General features: G+C 59.1%; 1 protein-coding gene across 4 annotated transcripts; it reads left to right on the top strand.

Annotated features, from left to right (window-relative positions):
- The first annotated feature begins 1,078 nt into the window (after positions 1 to 1,078).
- CACNB3 (calcium voltage-gated channel auxiliary subunit beta 3) lies at positions 1,079 to 14,170 on the top strand. Of its 4 annotated transcripts, none has more exons than XM_042946394.1 (13): positions 1,079 to 1,120; positions 8,157 to 8,279; positions 8,496 to 8,618; positions 9,066 to 9,181; positions 9,409 to 9,473; positions 9,694 to 9,713; positions 9,912 to 9,992; positions 10,195 to 10,253; positions 10,424 to 10,533; positions 10,836 to 10,987; positions 11,190 to 11,285; positions 11,417 to 11,566; positions 12,025 to 14,170. In XM_042946394.1, the coding sequence occupies exons 1-13, from the start codon at positions 1,079 to 1,081 to the stop codon at positions 12,337 to 12,339; spliced, it is 1,452 nt and encodes a 483-aa protein (XP_042802328.1). In that variant the 3' UTR covers positions 12,340 to 14,170. The 4 variants fall into 4 exon arrangements, 3 of the variants coding, with proteins under 3 accessions (XP_042802328.1, XP_042802327.1, XP_042802329.1); XR_006204822.1 differs by lacking the exon at positions 1,079 to 1,120 and adding an exon at positions 4,069 to 4,531 and having other exon boundaries at positions 11,417 to 11,753; positions 12,025 to 12,106; XM_042946393.1 differs by lacking the exon at positions 1,079 to 1,120 and adding an exon at positions 4,069 to 4,531.
- The last annotated feature ends 39 nt before the right edge of the window (positions 14,171 to 14,209 follow it).

A 14,209-nucleotide genomic window follows, 5' to 3' on the forward strand; every position in this document is an offset into this window, starting at 1 on the left:
AGAGTGCAGCCTGGAGTCCCATAGTGGGGGGTGGGGGGCGGAGGTGGGACAGCAGTTCTTGGAAAGAGGAGAAGGAGAGGGATTCGTCCTAGGCTTCGGAGGTGGGGGGTCTGGCTCTGAGCTGCGCCCCCCCCCCTCCCCCCGGGCTCGGACCTGGACAGCGCCTCCTGCTGGGAGGGCCGGAAGGCAGCCGGTCGACAGACAGGACCCCTGGCGGGTGCCGCCACCTGGAGGGCGTGTGCGGCCACCCCGCGAGCGAGCCTAGGGGGCGCTGCAGCCGGGCGGGGAGGAGCCGCCTCGCCTAGCCCTGCGCCTTCGCGGGCTGAGTTCCGCGGCGCCGGAACCCAGGAGAGAGGAGAGACCTTAGAGACTCCCGGGCGCGCTGGAGACCCAGGGTCTGGGCCGGGGACGGGTGGCTGGATGTGGCTTTCCCGGACCCCGGGGTAGGGGGGCGCCTTGCCGCGGGGGCTAGCGAGTCGCACACGAGCATTTCTCCCTTGGATCCTGTCCCCTGCTCAGGTCGGGGTGGACGACGCCGCCGGGAGCGCCGGCGCCTGGTTTCCTACGGCGCACGGAGCAGGGGCCGGGAGGGACTAGAACCTTCCGCCTAGAGCTCCAGGGTCCGGGCAGCCCCTTCTGCCTACGGCGGTGGGGGCTCCAGGGTCCCTACCTCTTCTGGGGGGCCGGGTTGAGGAGGAAGGAGGAGGCGGAGGAGGCGGAGAAGGGAGGCGAGAAGTGGGGATGGAAGGACAGTGGGAGGCACCCAGATAAACAGAGAACAGAGACCGTAGAGAGGAGGAAGAAGAGACGGAAATGGAGAGAGCAGGACTGAAAGGTGACTGGAGAGGGAGAGTGACAGAGGCGGCGAGAAAGGAAGGGAGAGGGAGGGAGAGGGAGGGAAGGAGGAGGAAAGGGGGAGGGAACCCGGAGAGAGGGACACGAGCCGGCAGCGAGCCCGGCGGGCGTGGGGCGAGGCCAGGCGTGCAGGCGGGAGCCAGTGTGCAGAGCAGCGCCCGGGTCCTGCTCCCGCCTCGGAGCCCCTGGCCCGGGGGAGGGGGAAAGACCGCTAGCCCGGTCTATGTCTTTTTCTGACTCCAGTGCAACCTTCCTGCTGAATGAGGTAAACGCGGGCCCCCTCCCCAGTGGGTGGGAGGAGAGCCCCACTCCAAGCTAGGAGGAGGGCCCTCATTTGGGGGAGACTGCAGTGATGGGGAGGGAGGAAGATCGAGGAGGTGAGGCTGAGGGTGGAAGAGGCGGGCAAGAAAGGAGGGAGTAGTCAGAGCTGGCAGCTTCTAAGCACTGGGATTGGGACGGGAGGGGAAGACTGCCTGGGGAGCCAAAAAAGGAGCTAGATGAAAGGACGGAGATAAGAGGGATTCACCAAGCTCCCCTGGTGCCCCTCTCCAGGCTCCCTGAGGGCGGCCTAGCAGCTAGAATGCTGGGGGTTTGGGCTTGGTCCATCTTAAAGACTGCTGAGGAGAAGGACTTCCCAGAGGTGCTGGCTCCTGCCTCAGTTTCCCCATTCAATGCAGAGGGATTAGGATCTGCCACCTTCCTGGTGCACTTACAGGAGAAGCTGGAATGTATTCCGGAGGCTCCCAAGTACTCCCACTCCCAAACTTGGTTATTCAGGCTTCTCCCCGGTGCCCTGCTTCCATACCTTGGGTGCCAGCCTAACAGCTCTCTCCTACAAGGGAGGAGAGCAGAAATCCTCTTCTCCAATCCTCGAAACCGTTTTTTGTTTGTTTGTTTTGGTTTGGGTTGGGTTGGGGGGTTTTTTTTGCCCTCAGCTCTCCTCTTGTGCTCACCCCTGGAAAAGACAAGAGGTTAGGGGCCAGGTAGATACTGACAGGCACATGTCTTATTTCAGGACAGGAAGTTGGCATGAGAACTGGAGCAGGCAGGTGTGGGTGAGATAAGAGATGCAAGGGGGCATTGAGTAACGACTCAGAGATAAGGGAAAGAGTGCGGCTCTGAAGCTCCTGTAAGACCCAAGGGATGGGCCCAGGTATGAAAGCTTGAAACCGTCTCCTGGGGGGGTGGTTGGCACGGCAACTCATGCTTCAGAAGCAGACTTGGACACCACTGTCCCAGATGGGGATGAAAACAACAAGGTGTGTGAGGAAGGAGTGACACTGATGGCAGGTCTGCTGTGTAACTACAATCCCCAGGACCCCCTGGTGGCGGAGAGAGTCACAAAAGGAGAGATCAGGAGAGTAGATCCAGGGATGGGAAGAGAAGCAGATGCCCCAGCAGCTGTCGTCATTGGAATTATCACCCAGGAGAGAGCGCCTTGAGAGTCTTATTCTTTCACACCTCATGGCTCCTTTCTGCCCTTCTGGAAAAAACAGAAGGAACTGAAGAGGCAGAGAATAAAAGAGGAGGAGACAAGGAGTTCTGAGGAACTAGAAAGAGGGGGCACAGAAGTGAAAAGACAGTGTCTGGGAACTGGCACTACCAGAGAATCCAACGTATGACCAATCCCCAAATGGTGCTGGACTCAGGAGAGAACTGTGAAAGCCAACGGCCTCCCCCAGCAGTGCCTGGCCAGCTTGTAGGGCTCCAACAAAGTTGTCTGCCAAATCCAGCCGCAGGAAGATGCTAAGCAGGGCTGGGCTGCACCACTCACAGGGGCAGACAGACTAAAGGCAGACTAAAGATAGTCTTAAGATGAGGCCCCTTCTCTCCTTCTTTCTTGTCAGTGGAACATGAAAAATTGACATAAATGGGGAAGCCAGTGGGGTTAGGTGGACTTCCTCTCTCCCATGCGCAATGCTTCTCCCATAGATCTCGTCAAACTGGGTCAGCTTTGGTTTTCTGACTCCCCTGTAGTTCAGGAAGGTAAAGCAACGAACAGATTTCCTGATTCACCCTCCTGGGTGTGAGAAACAGGGACTGGAGAAGGAATGAGCCCAGAAAGGCTCCAAGTGTAAACCCTCTTTCTAAATCTCACATCCCCCTCTTGGTGGAGTTAGGGCAGGTAGACCATCAAAATTCAAAGGAATAATGTTGCTCAGGAGATGGAAGAAAGGAGGGAGCTCCAATGGGTGGATCTTTGGGGAAGTTTATCCAAGATAAGGGCTGCTGCTCTGTCTCTAACCTCACATCTCAGTTCTCCTTGGAAGGAAACTGGTACAGCGTGGTACTGTGGCTCCAACCAGGATCCCGGCCACCCCACCCCCATCCTTTCTCTAAGGAGGGAATCTGGCCTTACACTAGTGACTCCGGTAGTCTTGCCCTTAACCCTCCCAACCCCAGTGTGGCCGGTATCCCACCTTCTGTTCCAGCCCCGCCAATCCCCGTACCTCCACCCTCCGGTTTCTCTCCCCCTCCCTTTAGGCTCACCTAAAACAGCCCCTCCCTCCCCCAGTTCCCACGGATGCCTTGGCAATGCATGGCACAGTCCTTGGCAAGGAAGCGAGCAAGGGAACCCCCCCCCCCACCCCCAGTCCTGGCCAGACTAGGATGGAATCTAATCGCGCAACAGGTGTGGGGCGGTCGGACCCAAAACCCCAGTTGCATGGGTTGGGCGACGTGGCCCTTTGCTCCAGGGTCCCAGCACGGGGGGCCGGGAAGGGGGGGGGGGAGGAGCCCGAGCACCTGCTGGGGTAGGGGCTACTTTCACGCATTGGCTTGGGCTCGCCAAACCCATTCCTCCCCAGTACCACTGCGGGGGTTTCTTTCGGAGTCTCTGGGCCGCCAGGGCCTCGACACGCGGCCCTCTCACCTGGGGCCCCTCCCCCTTCTGCCGCCTGTCCCCAGCCCCCGCCCCGCCTCTCCGATCTCCCCCAGTCTCTCCAATTTCCTGTCTCCCCCTTTCCTCTCTCTCTGACTCGATCCCTCCTTTCTCTGTCTCCGGCCTCTAAGCCACCTGCGCCCTCGGCTTTCACGGCTTGGGTTCCATCTCCGCGCCCCCTCCCCTCCCCCGCTCCAGCCCTTTGTTTCCCGGCGGAGTATTTCCTGGGTTGCTGAGCGTCTCTGTCTCCGCATCTCTCCTCGCCCCGCCTCCTCCCAGCCTAGATCCGCCCCGCCCGCAGTCTCTCCTCCCCTTCCTCCCCGCGGCCCCTCTGCCCCATAGGTGCTTGGGGACCCACCTTCTCCCCGGCTGCGGCCGGCCACCCTCTCCAGGCCCGGTCTCGGGCTCCCCGGGTGGCCGGCGCCCCCCGCCGCCGCCCCCGCCTGCTCCCGGGGAGGGGGTCAGGTGGGCGGGCACTATTGTTGTAGGAGCCGGCGCCAGATTCCTCAGCCGCGCTCGGGGTGGGACCGGCAGGGTTTGGGGGGGTGGGGTGGGGGGAGCGGTGATTTGAGCTCCGAGCAGCTGGTCTTCGCGGCTCGCTCTCTCCTTCGCGCTCTCTCGCTCTCCGCCGCCGCCCGCAGGGCTGCGGGGCTCGGTGGCATCTCTCGGGCGCGGCCCGCTGTCCTCGCCCCTGCCTCCGGGCTGCTCCCGCCCCCGGCGCCGCGCGCTCCCCCCAGCCCGGACTCCCCCATGTATGACGACTCCTACGTGCCCGGGTTTGAGGACTCGGAGGCGGTGAGTGCCCACGGTGAGGGTGGGGGTGGGGAAGTTGGGGTGACTCCTCTTCTCCCTTGGACCCTTCCCCCGTTCATTACTTTGAAAAACGCCTCAGTGGAGGGGCAGGGCCAGTAGGGGGGGCGCTCCTGAAAAGTGGGGAGATGAATTTCCATGCCCAAAGCTCCCCAGGACTCCAGTCCTAGACCGAGGGGTATCGGGTGTGCGCATGGCGGGGGGTAGTGTGGGGGAAAGGCTCGAGCAGGTGGCCCCGAAGCCCAGGACTAAAGGGTAGAGGGAGGAAGGGCTGGAGACTGAGGGCATAGAGGCTGTAGAGAGGGCACACGCAGTGTCTGGAGTTCCCAAAGGAGGATTGACTGGGTCTGAACACAACAGCTACTGGAGAAGCTGAGGCTTTGGGGGAGGAGGACAATTCAGACCTATGCTTCAAGTAAAGGACAAATTTAGAGAGCCTGGGATAACAGAGAATCAGGTACCAGCCTCAAAAGGATCATAAACTTGAGGACCTCCATTATTCCCTTCTGCTGCCCATCCCTGAGCATTGCCTTATTCCCTCACCCTGCCTGCAGCACAGTTTCTCTCCCAGGCTGGAAACTAGGCACCTGGCACATGGGTGGGCCAGCTGACTGAGCCCCATCCATTCCACGCCTCCTGCTGGGGCGTCCTCAGAGCAGTGGGCTTCCTGAGCGCCTGCTCAGCATGGAGGGCCTAGAGGTGAGGCCAGAGGGGCTGAGGGCCTGGGGATGGAGAGGAAGCTCTTTGCTCAGAGAACCAGGCAACTGATAAATATTTAATTCTCCTCTTTGCTTTTATCTCCTGACCCACTGAGACAAATCAGCTCATTAGGCAGTGATTCCCGGAGCTCAGAGCAGGGAGAGTGCCTGGAAAGATGGGGCAAGGATGGGCAGCAGCTTCTCTGTCCCTTCTCCGAAACACGCTGCATGAAGGTCTCCTTAGGAGAGGACCACTAGATGGCTTGGAAGGGGTCCCCGGTAGGTGCGGAGGGCAGAGCACTCTGGTCAAAAGGGGAGTATTTGGGTTTTCTCCCATCTCTTGCTGCCAGGCCCACGATACATGAGTTCTAGGGCTCAGGATAGGCAGCTCTCAGTCCTTTTCTGGGACTGGGCTCCTGCTGGGCCCAGTTCCCCATTGGGCCTCTGGGGCTAATTACATTGCAGCTAGAGCAGATGATTTTCAAGGCTCTGGTGGACACCTCTTTCTGACAGTTGAAGGGACAGCTGGCATGGCCCAGGGTGCCAAGGTGAGCTTGAGAATGAACCTCTCGGAGGGGCTGGAGGGCCCTAGAAGGTTCTTCCCGTCCCTGGCAAGAAGGCAAGGGCTGTTGCAAGGTGAAGACTGACATGTGGATGTGTTGAGGGCAGCCTGCTACCCCCTTGCTGGCTCCCCACCCCTCTCTGGTTCCTGGATCACCCTCCCCCCGCTTCCCTTTCTCTTGCCTGGCTCCTTGCTCTCCCTGAGGCCCCCTCTGAAGCAGTAGGAGGGAGATCAGGCTCTAAATAAATCCACCGGCTCATCTCCCTCCTCTTCTTCCCCCGTGCCAGGCAAGAGTGGAGCTGCAGCCTGCCCACACACTCACCAGGCAAGGGGGGCACCACCAGGGCACTGTGCCAACTCCTGGCAGCTCCAAAGTACTGGGCCTCTGGCTGTTTTGGCATAACAGGGGGTGGGGGAGGCAAGACCCCAGAGCACCCTTGGCAGGGCAGCCCTGGCCTCCCAAGTGATACCAGGGCACGAAGGATGCACCCATCCTTGGGTCCTGCTCTGAGGACTTGGGAATAATGGAGAGGGGGTTCCATCGTGAGCACAACTCCTTAAACATTTAGGGGAAGATCCTATGATTCCCATTCTGAGGTGAGAGGCCAGGTGACCCAGATGTTCCAGGCGGGGACATTAAGATTACTAAATTAGGCCGAGAGCCTGTGGAACAAAGGTCAGAATCCTCTTCCTGCACAGGCCTGGACATCTAGAAGGCATCTGATACCTACTCATCAAAGTGAGTTGTCATCCCGCCTTGCCTCTTGCCTCCTTTCCCATTGGTCCCTGCTCGCATTAGACAGCTGTCTCCTGTGCCTAAGACCCCTGAAAGGAGGTCCCCCCCACTCTGTTGACAGCACAAAGGTTCTTCCCGAGGCTCAGCCGCTCTTTCTCCTGCTGCCAAGCCAGCCTTATTTTGTTCTCAAGAGAGATAGGGAACAGCAGGCAGACTCTACTCCTCTGTAAAATGAAAGACTTTTTCCCTTTGTGCTCTCTTCATGCCTTCCATCTACCACAGACATTGTGTTTCCTTAGGCTCAAGGCTCCGGGCTGATATCAAGCTGACCAGCCCTCTTGCCGATGCTGGGGCTGGGGCCAAGGGGCAGGGTGGTACGTGAGTTTGTCTTCCCCACTGAGACTCTGGCTTCTGCTGCCTTCTGTAAGTGCTCATGCACAGTGAGCTTGAAGGAATGTTCCTCAGCCTGAGAACATTCTAAAACCTACACGCACACACTCCCACATGGACCCCTTAGCCAGACTCCTACCTTATCTGTGCCACCTGCACTTCAGAACTGATGGAAATACCGCTTCAAGCCTCTGATCATAAAGAGTGGAGACTGAGACAGAAAACAAAAGATTCCCTTTCCCCTAGTCTGACAGGGAAACCCAGACTCCTGACTTCTATCCTCCTGTCCTAAGGTCCAGCTTTCCTTCCTCACTTGCGCGTCTCCCTCTTGGTGACCTCTACAACCCTCCAAACGTACCCCCTTCCTATTCGCAGGACTCAGAGACTCTCCCAGCTCAGGTTACTAGAGACCCTGTCCCTACATCCCCAGGGTCCTCGGCTGGGTTGCCTGGCACTGACAGCGCCTTCCTTCAGGGCTGATATCCCCTTGGGGAAGGGCTGGGGAGATACAGGCCAGATGGTGTGGCTGAGCCTCACTGGGGCCCAGGGACACAGCTTTGTGTTGCCTTCTCAGTCTGTCTTGTTTGCTGCCCACACCTGGCCAGTTGCCCCAGCAGGTGTAAGGGGAAAGAAAGTGGGGGTGGGGAGAGAGGAAGTGACTTCCAGGAGTTGGCAGCACCGTGCCTTCCTCTTCACCCTGGAAGGGTAGGCACCTGGGGAGAGGAGATCAAAGGGGGTAGATGGCTCTGTCCTGACACCCAGGCTCTCACACCAACCAGTGTCTCTTGACTGTTCCCAGCTGACTGTACTGCTGCCACGCATTTTAAAGGGATAAGGCCCAGGATGCTTTGCAGGCTGATATGAACAAGAGGGCTGGGTCTCCTAGATCCAGAATCATCTCCAATATATCATCTGCAGTACGTCTCCCTTCACTCTGCCCCAGAGGCCAGGGTAGAGGAGAGGAAAGGGAGGAAGGAGGAAAGTGAAGGCTCTGTTCAGAGCCGCAGTATTAATGGGCTTGTGGGGAGGGGCCCCAATCTTAGCACGTATGGATTGGGCTGGCTTTCCTGCAGCCCCAGAGGCACTGGGGCCCTTCTCAGGGAGATGAGAGGGACCACCGGGGTCCAGCACAGACATGGACAGCCTGGGGTCAGTGGAGCCTCTGCTGTAGGGTTTAGAGGATGCCTGTAGTGCCCAGCGATCACAACCTCTCCCCCATGCCAGGGTTCAGCCGACTCCTATACCAGCCGCCCATCTCTGGACTCAGACGTCTCCCTGGAGGAGGACCGGGAGAGTGCCCGGCGGGAAGTGGAGAGCCAGGCTCAGCAGCAGCTTGAAAGGGCCAAGGTATCAACTTGGGCTGGCAGGCTAGGCTGGGCTGGGTGGAAACTTGTGCTGGGTCCTAAGTCCCCAGGAGTCAGTGGGCAGGATGCTCATGAGTGTGAAAGAGTGTGTGTGTCATGGGCGTCCTGTTGGGGCCTCCGCCCTCTACTGATGGGGCATTGAAACTAAAAGGGGTGCTGTGAGGCTCCCCTCATTTGCACTGATGGCCAAATTCCCTAGCACAAACCTGTGGCATTTGCTGTGAGGACCAATGTCAGCTACTGTGGCGTACTGGACGAGGAGTGCCCAGTCCAGGGCTCTGGAGTCAACTTTGAGGCCAAAGATTTTCTGCATATTAAAGAGGTGACCAACCCCAACCCCCAAAGAGGAGCCACCTAATCCCCCTGCTCGTGCCCTAGCTCCCCTGCCTCCTACTTCAGTCTTAGTCTATAAACAGGTCCCCAGACTCCTCAGCTCTTATCCAGAACACATACCCATACGCCCCTCATATCTACAACCCAGTCCCCAGGGCCTCCATCCTTCTGAGACCTGGCTTGGGCCTCAGTCTCCATATGTGTAAAGTGAGCAGTTAGATGAGTTGCCTCTTAGGTTACCTGTGACATCGGTGATGCCTTGCACTGAAATCTTGGGTGGCTCAAACCTGGCTGCCCTTCCCTCTGGCACCTTCTCCTGCCCTCCTCCTTTTGTGCTGCCTTCCTCAGACCGCTCTCTGAATGCCTCCTTGGCTCCTTCACATTGAAGAGCCAGGACTGAGGCCTGGGCGCCTCCTCTCACCGCCCCTTCCCCCAGAAGTACAGCAATGACTGGTGGATCGGGAGGCTAGTGAAAGAGGGTGGGGACATTGCCTTCATCCCCAGCCCCCAGCGCCTGGAGAGCATCCGGCTCAAGCAGGAGCAGAAGGCCAGGTGAGAGCAGGGTTTGTGACTCAATAAACGTACCCCCAGACACATGTACTTTACCCGCAGCACACATTAACACCGCACAAATATGAAAGCCAACACGCATTAATACACCTGTCACACACGTGCGCCTCCCTCGCTAGTTAAGATGTAAGGAAATGTATACGACAGTGAAATAATGTGTAGAAAATGCATTCACACAGAAGCTTATTGACCTCCCTTTCTGCTCTCAGGAGATCTGGGAACCCCTCCAGCCTGAGTGACATTGGCAACCGACGCTCCCCTCCGCCATCTCTAGGTAGCCTCCCCCCAACCCACCCATCTTGGGTAGGTGGGTAACTAAGACACAGGGAGAAAGGGAGCTTGTTCCCAGGTGAGCTGTGTGGGAGGGGGTTGGTGGAGGGACCAAAAGAGCTCGGAGAAACCCAGTGTCTCCCTTGGGGAAGGGAATAAATACCATGCCCCCAGGGCTTTTCCCCCTTCACCAACTTTAATCTTTTATTTCCTTTTCCAAAAAGCCAAGCAGAAGCAAAAGCAGGTGAGTCAAGGAAGGGACCTGGGCTAGGGGGGCTCATGGCTTATGGCTGTGGGGACAGGTTTCTGGGCAGTCCTTATTGGAAGGGCAAGAGAACAGAGAGGGGAGGGAGCCCAGAACTTCTGGATCTGCCCTGCACCAGTCAGGCATAGGGCAGGCGACAGGGCCATGGCTTTGCCTGACCTCGGGTCCATTCTGCAGGCAGAACATGTTCCCCCATATGATGTGGTGCCCTCCATGCGGCCTGTGGTGTTGGTGGGACCCTCTCTGAAAGGTTATGAGGTGAGAGAAGGCCCCTGACCCCAAAGGGTTGCCTCTACCCAGCCTGCCGTGGGAAGACCACAGGGACAGTGGGAGGGATGTTCTGCTCCCACCAGGTCTGTGTGTGGAGGGGGCGGGCTCCAGGGCCATGCCTAGGGAAGCTGCCCCTGCGCAAGAGGGCCCCAGTCAATCCCATGCCTTTCCCCTCACCCCTGCCACCCAGGTCACGGACATGATGCAGAAGGCTCTGTTCGACTTCCTCAAACATAGATTTGATGGCAGGTAAGTTGTTCTGGCCTCAGGTGGCATGAGAACCAGGGGGAAGATCATTATCTCCTTCCAGGTGCCTGTAGCAAGGTCTTTTCTAAAGAGAAACTCAGCGGGACCTGGGTAAGGAGAAGCCTAAGGCTTGGAATTTAGAGGTGGGCTGTGATTCTCCACCGCCACCCCAGGATCTCCATCACCCGCGTCACAGCTGACCTCTCACTGGCAAAGCGATCTGTGCTCAACAATCCTGGCAAGAGGACCATCATTGAGCGTTCCTCCGCCCGCTCCAGCATTGGTGAGAAGTCCCGGTCTCCTGCTTCTCCACCCACTCAAGCCTTAGTGAGACCCTTTCTCCTACCTCTCCCTTCCCCGGCACCTGCAGTCTTGCCCAGTTTCTCTACCCGCCCCAGGACTGGCAAGAACCGCCCCAGTCTCCCCGGTTCCCCGTTTCACTGCCTGCCTGCACCTTGATGAATATACCCTCTCCCTCCAATTCCTTCCCGTCCACCACCGCGGAGCGCTCCCACCGCCCCACGGGACTAAGAAGTAGGTGGAGCCCCGCGGTGAGCGTCATGGCCCACTTGCCCCCTCCCGCAGCGGAAGTACAGAGTGAGATCGAGCGCATATTCGAGCTGGCAAAATCGCTGCAGCTGGTAGTGCTGGATGCTGACACCATCAACCACCCGGCACAGCTGGCCAAGACCTCCTTGGCCCCCATCATCGTTTTTGTCAAAGTATCCTCACCAAAGGTACCTCACCGGCGATGGAGGAGGCCCACGGGGCTGCCCTCCCAGAACGCGGTACACCTCTGCCTGATCCCTGCCCGAGGGCTCCTGAGTTCCCTTTTCCTGCTGCCCCCGTCCGAATCATCCTCACCTGCTGCTGATGCTGTAGCACAAGTGGGGGACACGCCGGGTTCTCTCTAGGCCCAGCCCTGCCCTTCCTCCTCAGGTCCTCCAGCGTCTCATCCGCTCCCGGGGGAAGTCACAGATGAAGCACCTGACTGTACAGATGATGGCATATGACAAGCTGGTTCAGTGCCCACCAGTGAGTGCCTGGGTCAGCTACTCCTGTGCCCACTCTAGCTTTTCCAGGGCAGGGGAGTGAGGGAGACGGGGGGGCGGGGGGGGCTGCTACCAAGAGGCAGCCAACATTCCCCCTTTCCCTCTCTTCCCCAGGAGTCATTTGATGTGATTCTGGATGAGAACCAGCTGGAGGATGCGTGTGAGCACCTGGCTGAATACCTAGAGGTTTACTGGAGGGCCACCCACCACCCGGCCCCCGGCCCTGGACTTTTGGGCCCTCCCAGTGCCATCCCCGGACTTCAGGTACCCGTTTGCAGTGGGCACAGGTGCTCAGGCTGAACCCGCCAAAGTACTGCCTGCTCCTGGCCCAGGCGATTGTCCTTGGCCTCCAGCTTGAAGGCCAAAGGATCGGAGAACTCAGCTGTGCTATACAGAGCCAGGGCAGATGGGGGAAGGAACTTCCTGATGAGAGAGGGAATAAATCAGTGAGGTGGGTAATCAGAGGTTACTTTTCTGGGTTCAAAAGAAACACTCTCTTTACCTTAGTCTGTCTTGACAGCAGAGCCTGAATTTTGCAGGAGTCAAAAGCTCCCGTTTTCCATGTCTCACGTGGAAGATGCCTCTCCCTCCCTCCTTGCACTGTTTCCTGTATCCAGGAACTGAGAGTCGAGGGGGCAGAACGGCTCCCACCCAGTTAGAGGTGGGAGGGAGGCCAAGGCGAGGTCTGCCCTGCCTACTTAGAGCTATCCTGTTGCCCCCAGAACCAGCAGCTGCTGGGGGAGCGCGGCGAGGAGCACTCGCCGCTGGAGCGGGACAGCTTGATGCCCTCAGACGAGGCCAGCGAGAGCTCCCGCCAAGCCTGGACAGGGTCTTCGCAGCGTAGCTCCCGCCACCTGGAGGAGGACTATGCGGACGCCTACCAGGACCTGTACCAGCCTCACCGCCAACACACCTCGGGGCTGCCTAGTGCTAACGGGCACGACCCCCAAGACCGGCTCCTAGCCCAGGACTCGGAGCACAACCACAATGACCGGAACTGGCAGCGCAACCGGCCCTGGCCCAAGGACAGCTACTGACAGCCTCCTGCCGCCCTACCCTGGCAGGCACAGGCACAGCTGGCTGGGGTGCCCACTCCAGGCAGGTTGGAGTTAGACTGGCGTTAGGCTGGCACTAGGCTCAGCCCCCACAAGCCCCTGCCCGGCCCCAGCTCCAGGGCTGCCTGTGGTCCCAAGGTTCTGGGAGAAGCAGGGAGCCAGCCCCCTTACCTCCTGGGCACAGTGACCCCCGTAGGCTCCCATTCCAGGTACTAGCTGCGTGTGCTGCACCCCCGGCACCTTCCTCTCCTGCACAAGAAGCTGCCCCACCGGCAGTGCCCTCAGGCCAGGATCCCCTTAGCAGGGGCCTTCCCACCAGACTCAGGGAAGGGATGCCCCCTCAGAGTGACAAGAGGGTGGGTGTGGGCAGCATGGCATGAGGAAGAAACGAGGCCCCTGAGCAGGCCCAAGTCCCGACAGTCGAGGCACTCAGGGGTTGTGCTTGGGGTCCGAGGTCCTCCACTCGCCTCACTGCCACACATCAGAAGTGAGACAATCAGAGCCCGACAGGGTGGCACTCCCGTCCATCAGCTGGAGTGGGGCATCCAGACACAAGGCTGGAGCAGCAGGCAGGCTAGGCCGGGGCCAGAGGCCTCACAGCCGAAGCTCCTGCAGGGAAGGGTTCTCCTCGCCTGTCGGGAAAGCTTCTCAACATGTGACGGGACCAGAGACCAGGAACACGGTCACCCCGAATGGCAGACAGGAGCCAACCTGGACTGGGGGGTTGGGAAGGGAGAGTGTGTATAGCAGAGGACGTATGGAACAGCTACAGGGGCCTCCTCGCCCCGCTCATTTTTTGTTCTTGCCTCCTGTCATTTCTGTTCTTGGCCCTCATGCCTCCTGGGGAACGTGGCCCCGACTTTATTCGCTGATTCATAGCTGCTGCTTGTTAAGTTAGGGTTAGGTGGGGAGAGATAGGACACAGTGGACAGCCCCCAGCGGCCCTGTCTACCCGACTACCCTTGCCTTATGGCTCTAACGTGTGACCTACAGAGCATGTTCCACAAGACCCCCACCTCACTGTCATCTCTAATAAATACCATGCACAGTCCTTCAGGCTCCTGTTCTGTGTCCGCTGGTTCAGGTGGCCAGGTTCCTCACGGCGCAGGCCAAGTCTAGAAGAGAGAAGTATCCCGGCCTCCTTTCTCTCACAAAGGACCCGCTGAGTGGGAAGGGCACGAGGACAGAGCTGCGGGAAAGACTGCACTCCCGGGCAGCCCCCTCATGCCCAGGTACCAGGAGGAAAACATTCAGCAGCACAGAAGGGACCTATTCCGGGAGGTGAGGAAGAAAAGGCTTAGTCACAGCCTTACACCGTCCCTGCCTCGGGTCGAAAAGACCCAAGAGTATTTGTAATTTGAACTCCAGGCGCTTGCCCAGCTCTGCAGCCCTCTCCCCACAGCCTTCCTCCGTGGGCCCCAGCTCATCGCTCTTTAATGCCCCTAGTTCCCGTCTCCACCCCTCTCGTGAGCAGCGGGCTCAGCCACCAGGGAGCCACCAGCAAAGCTGCTGAAGACTGAGTGCCATCCAGCCGCTGGCACACCACAACAGGCCACAACTGGGCCCCACCTGCCGGTGTGGCACAACTGCTCTCCATTGTCACCCTTGTGCAAAGCTCCCCAGAGGGCGTGCGGGCAGGCAGGACTACAAGTTAAGGGAGGCTACAGCAGGCAGCAAGATGCACTCCGACCCTGCGGCCCTTCCATCTCCCCTCAACTGGCCGCCTGTAGATTCAGGCTCTCAGCTGAGGCCCCAGGAGCGTCTCTGGATGCGATTTTCTTTCATCTCCCAAGTCAGCCCACCGCGCCCAATGCCGTCCTCCTATCTCCCGTGGCAGCAGGGAAAACCCAGG

The sequence above is a fragment of the Panthera leo genome, chromosome B4, assembly GCF_018350215.1.
Source record: "Panthera leo isolate Ple1 chromosome B4, P.leo_Ple1_pat1.1, whole genome shotgun sequence".
Lineage (NCBI taxonomy): Eukaryota > Metazoa > Chordata > Mammalia > Carnivora > Felidae > Panthera > Panthera leo.

Bases quoted from the DNA above. Each gene is read 5' to 3' on its own strand.
- CACNB3 (XM_042946393.1), top strand. From the start codon at position 4,487: ATGTATGACGACTCCTACGTGCCCGGGTTTGAGGACTCGGAGGCG. The intron at 4,532-8,156 runs GTGAGTGCCCAC...CCCCCATGCCAG, and splicing joins GGTTTGAGGACTCGGAGGCG to GGTTCAGCCGACTCCTATAC. The intron at 9,474-9,693 runs GTAGCCTCCCCC...TTTTCCAAAAAG, and splicing joins CTCCCCTCCGCCATCTCTAG to CCAAGCAGAAGCAAAAGCAG.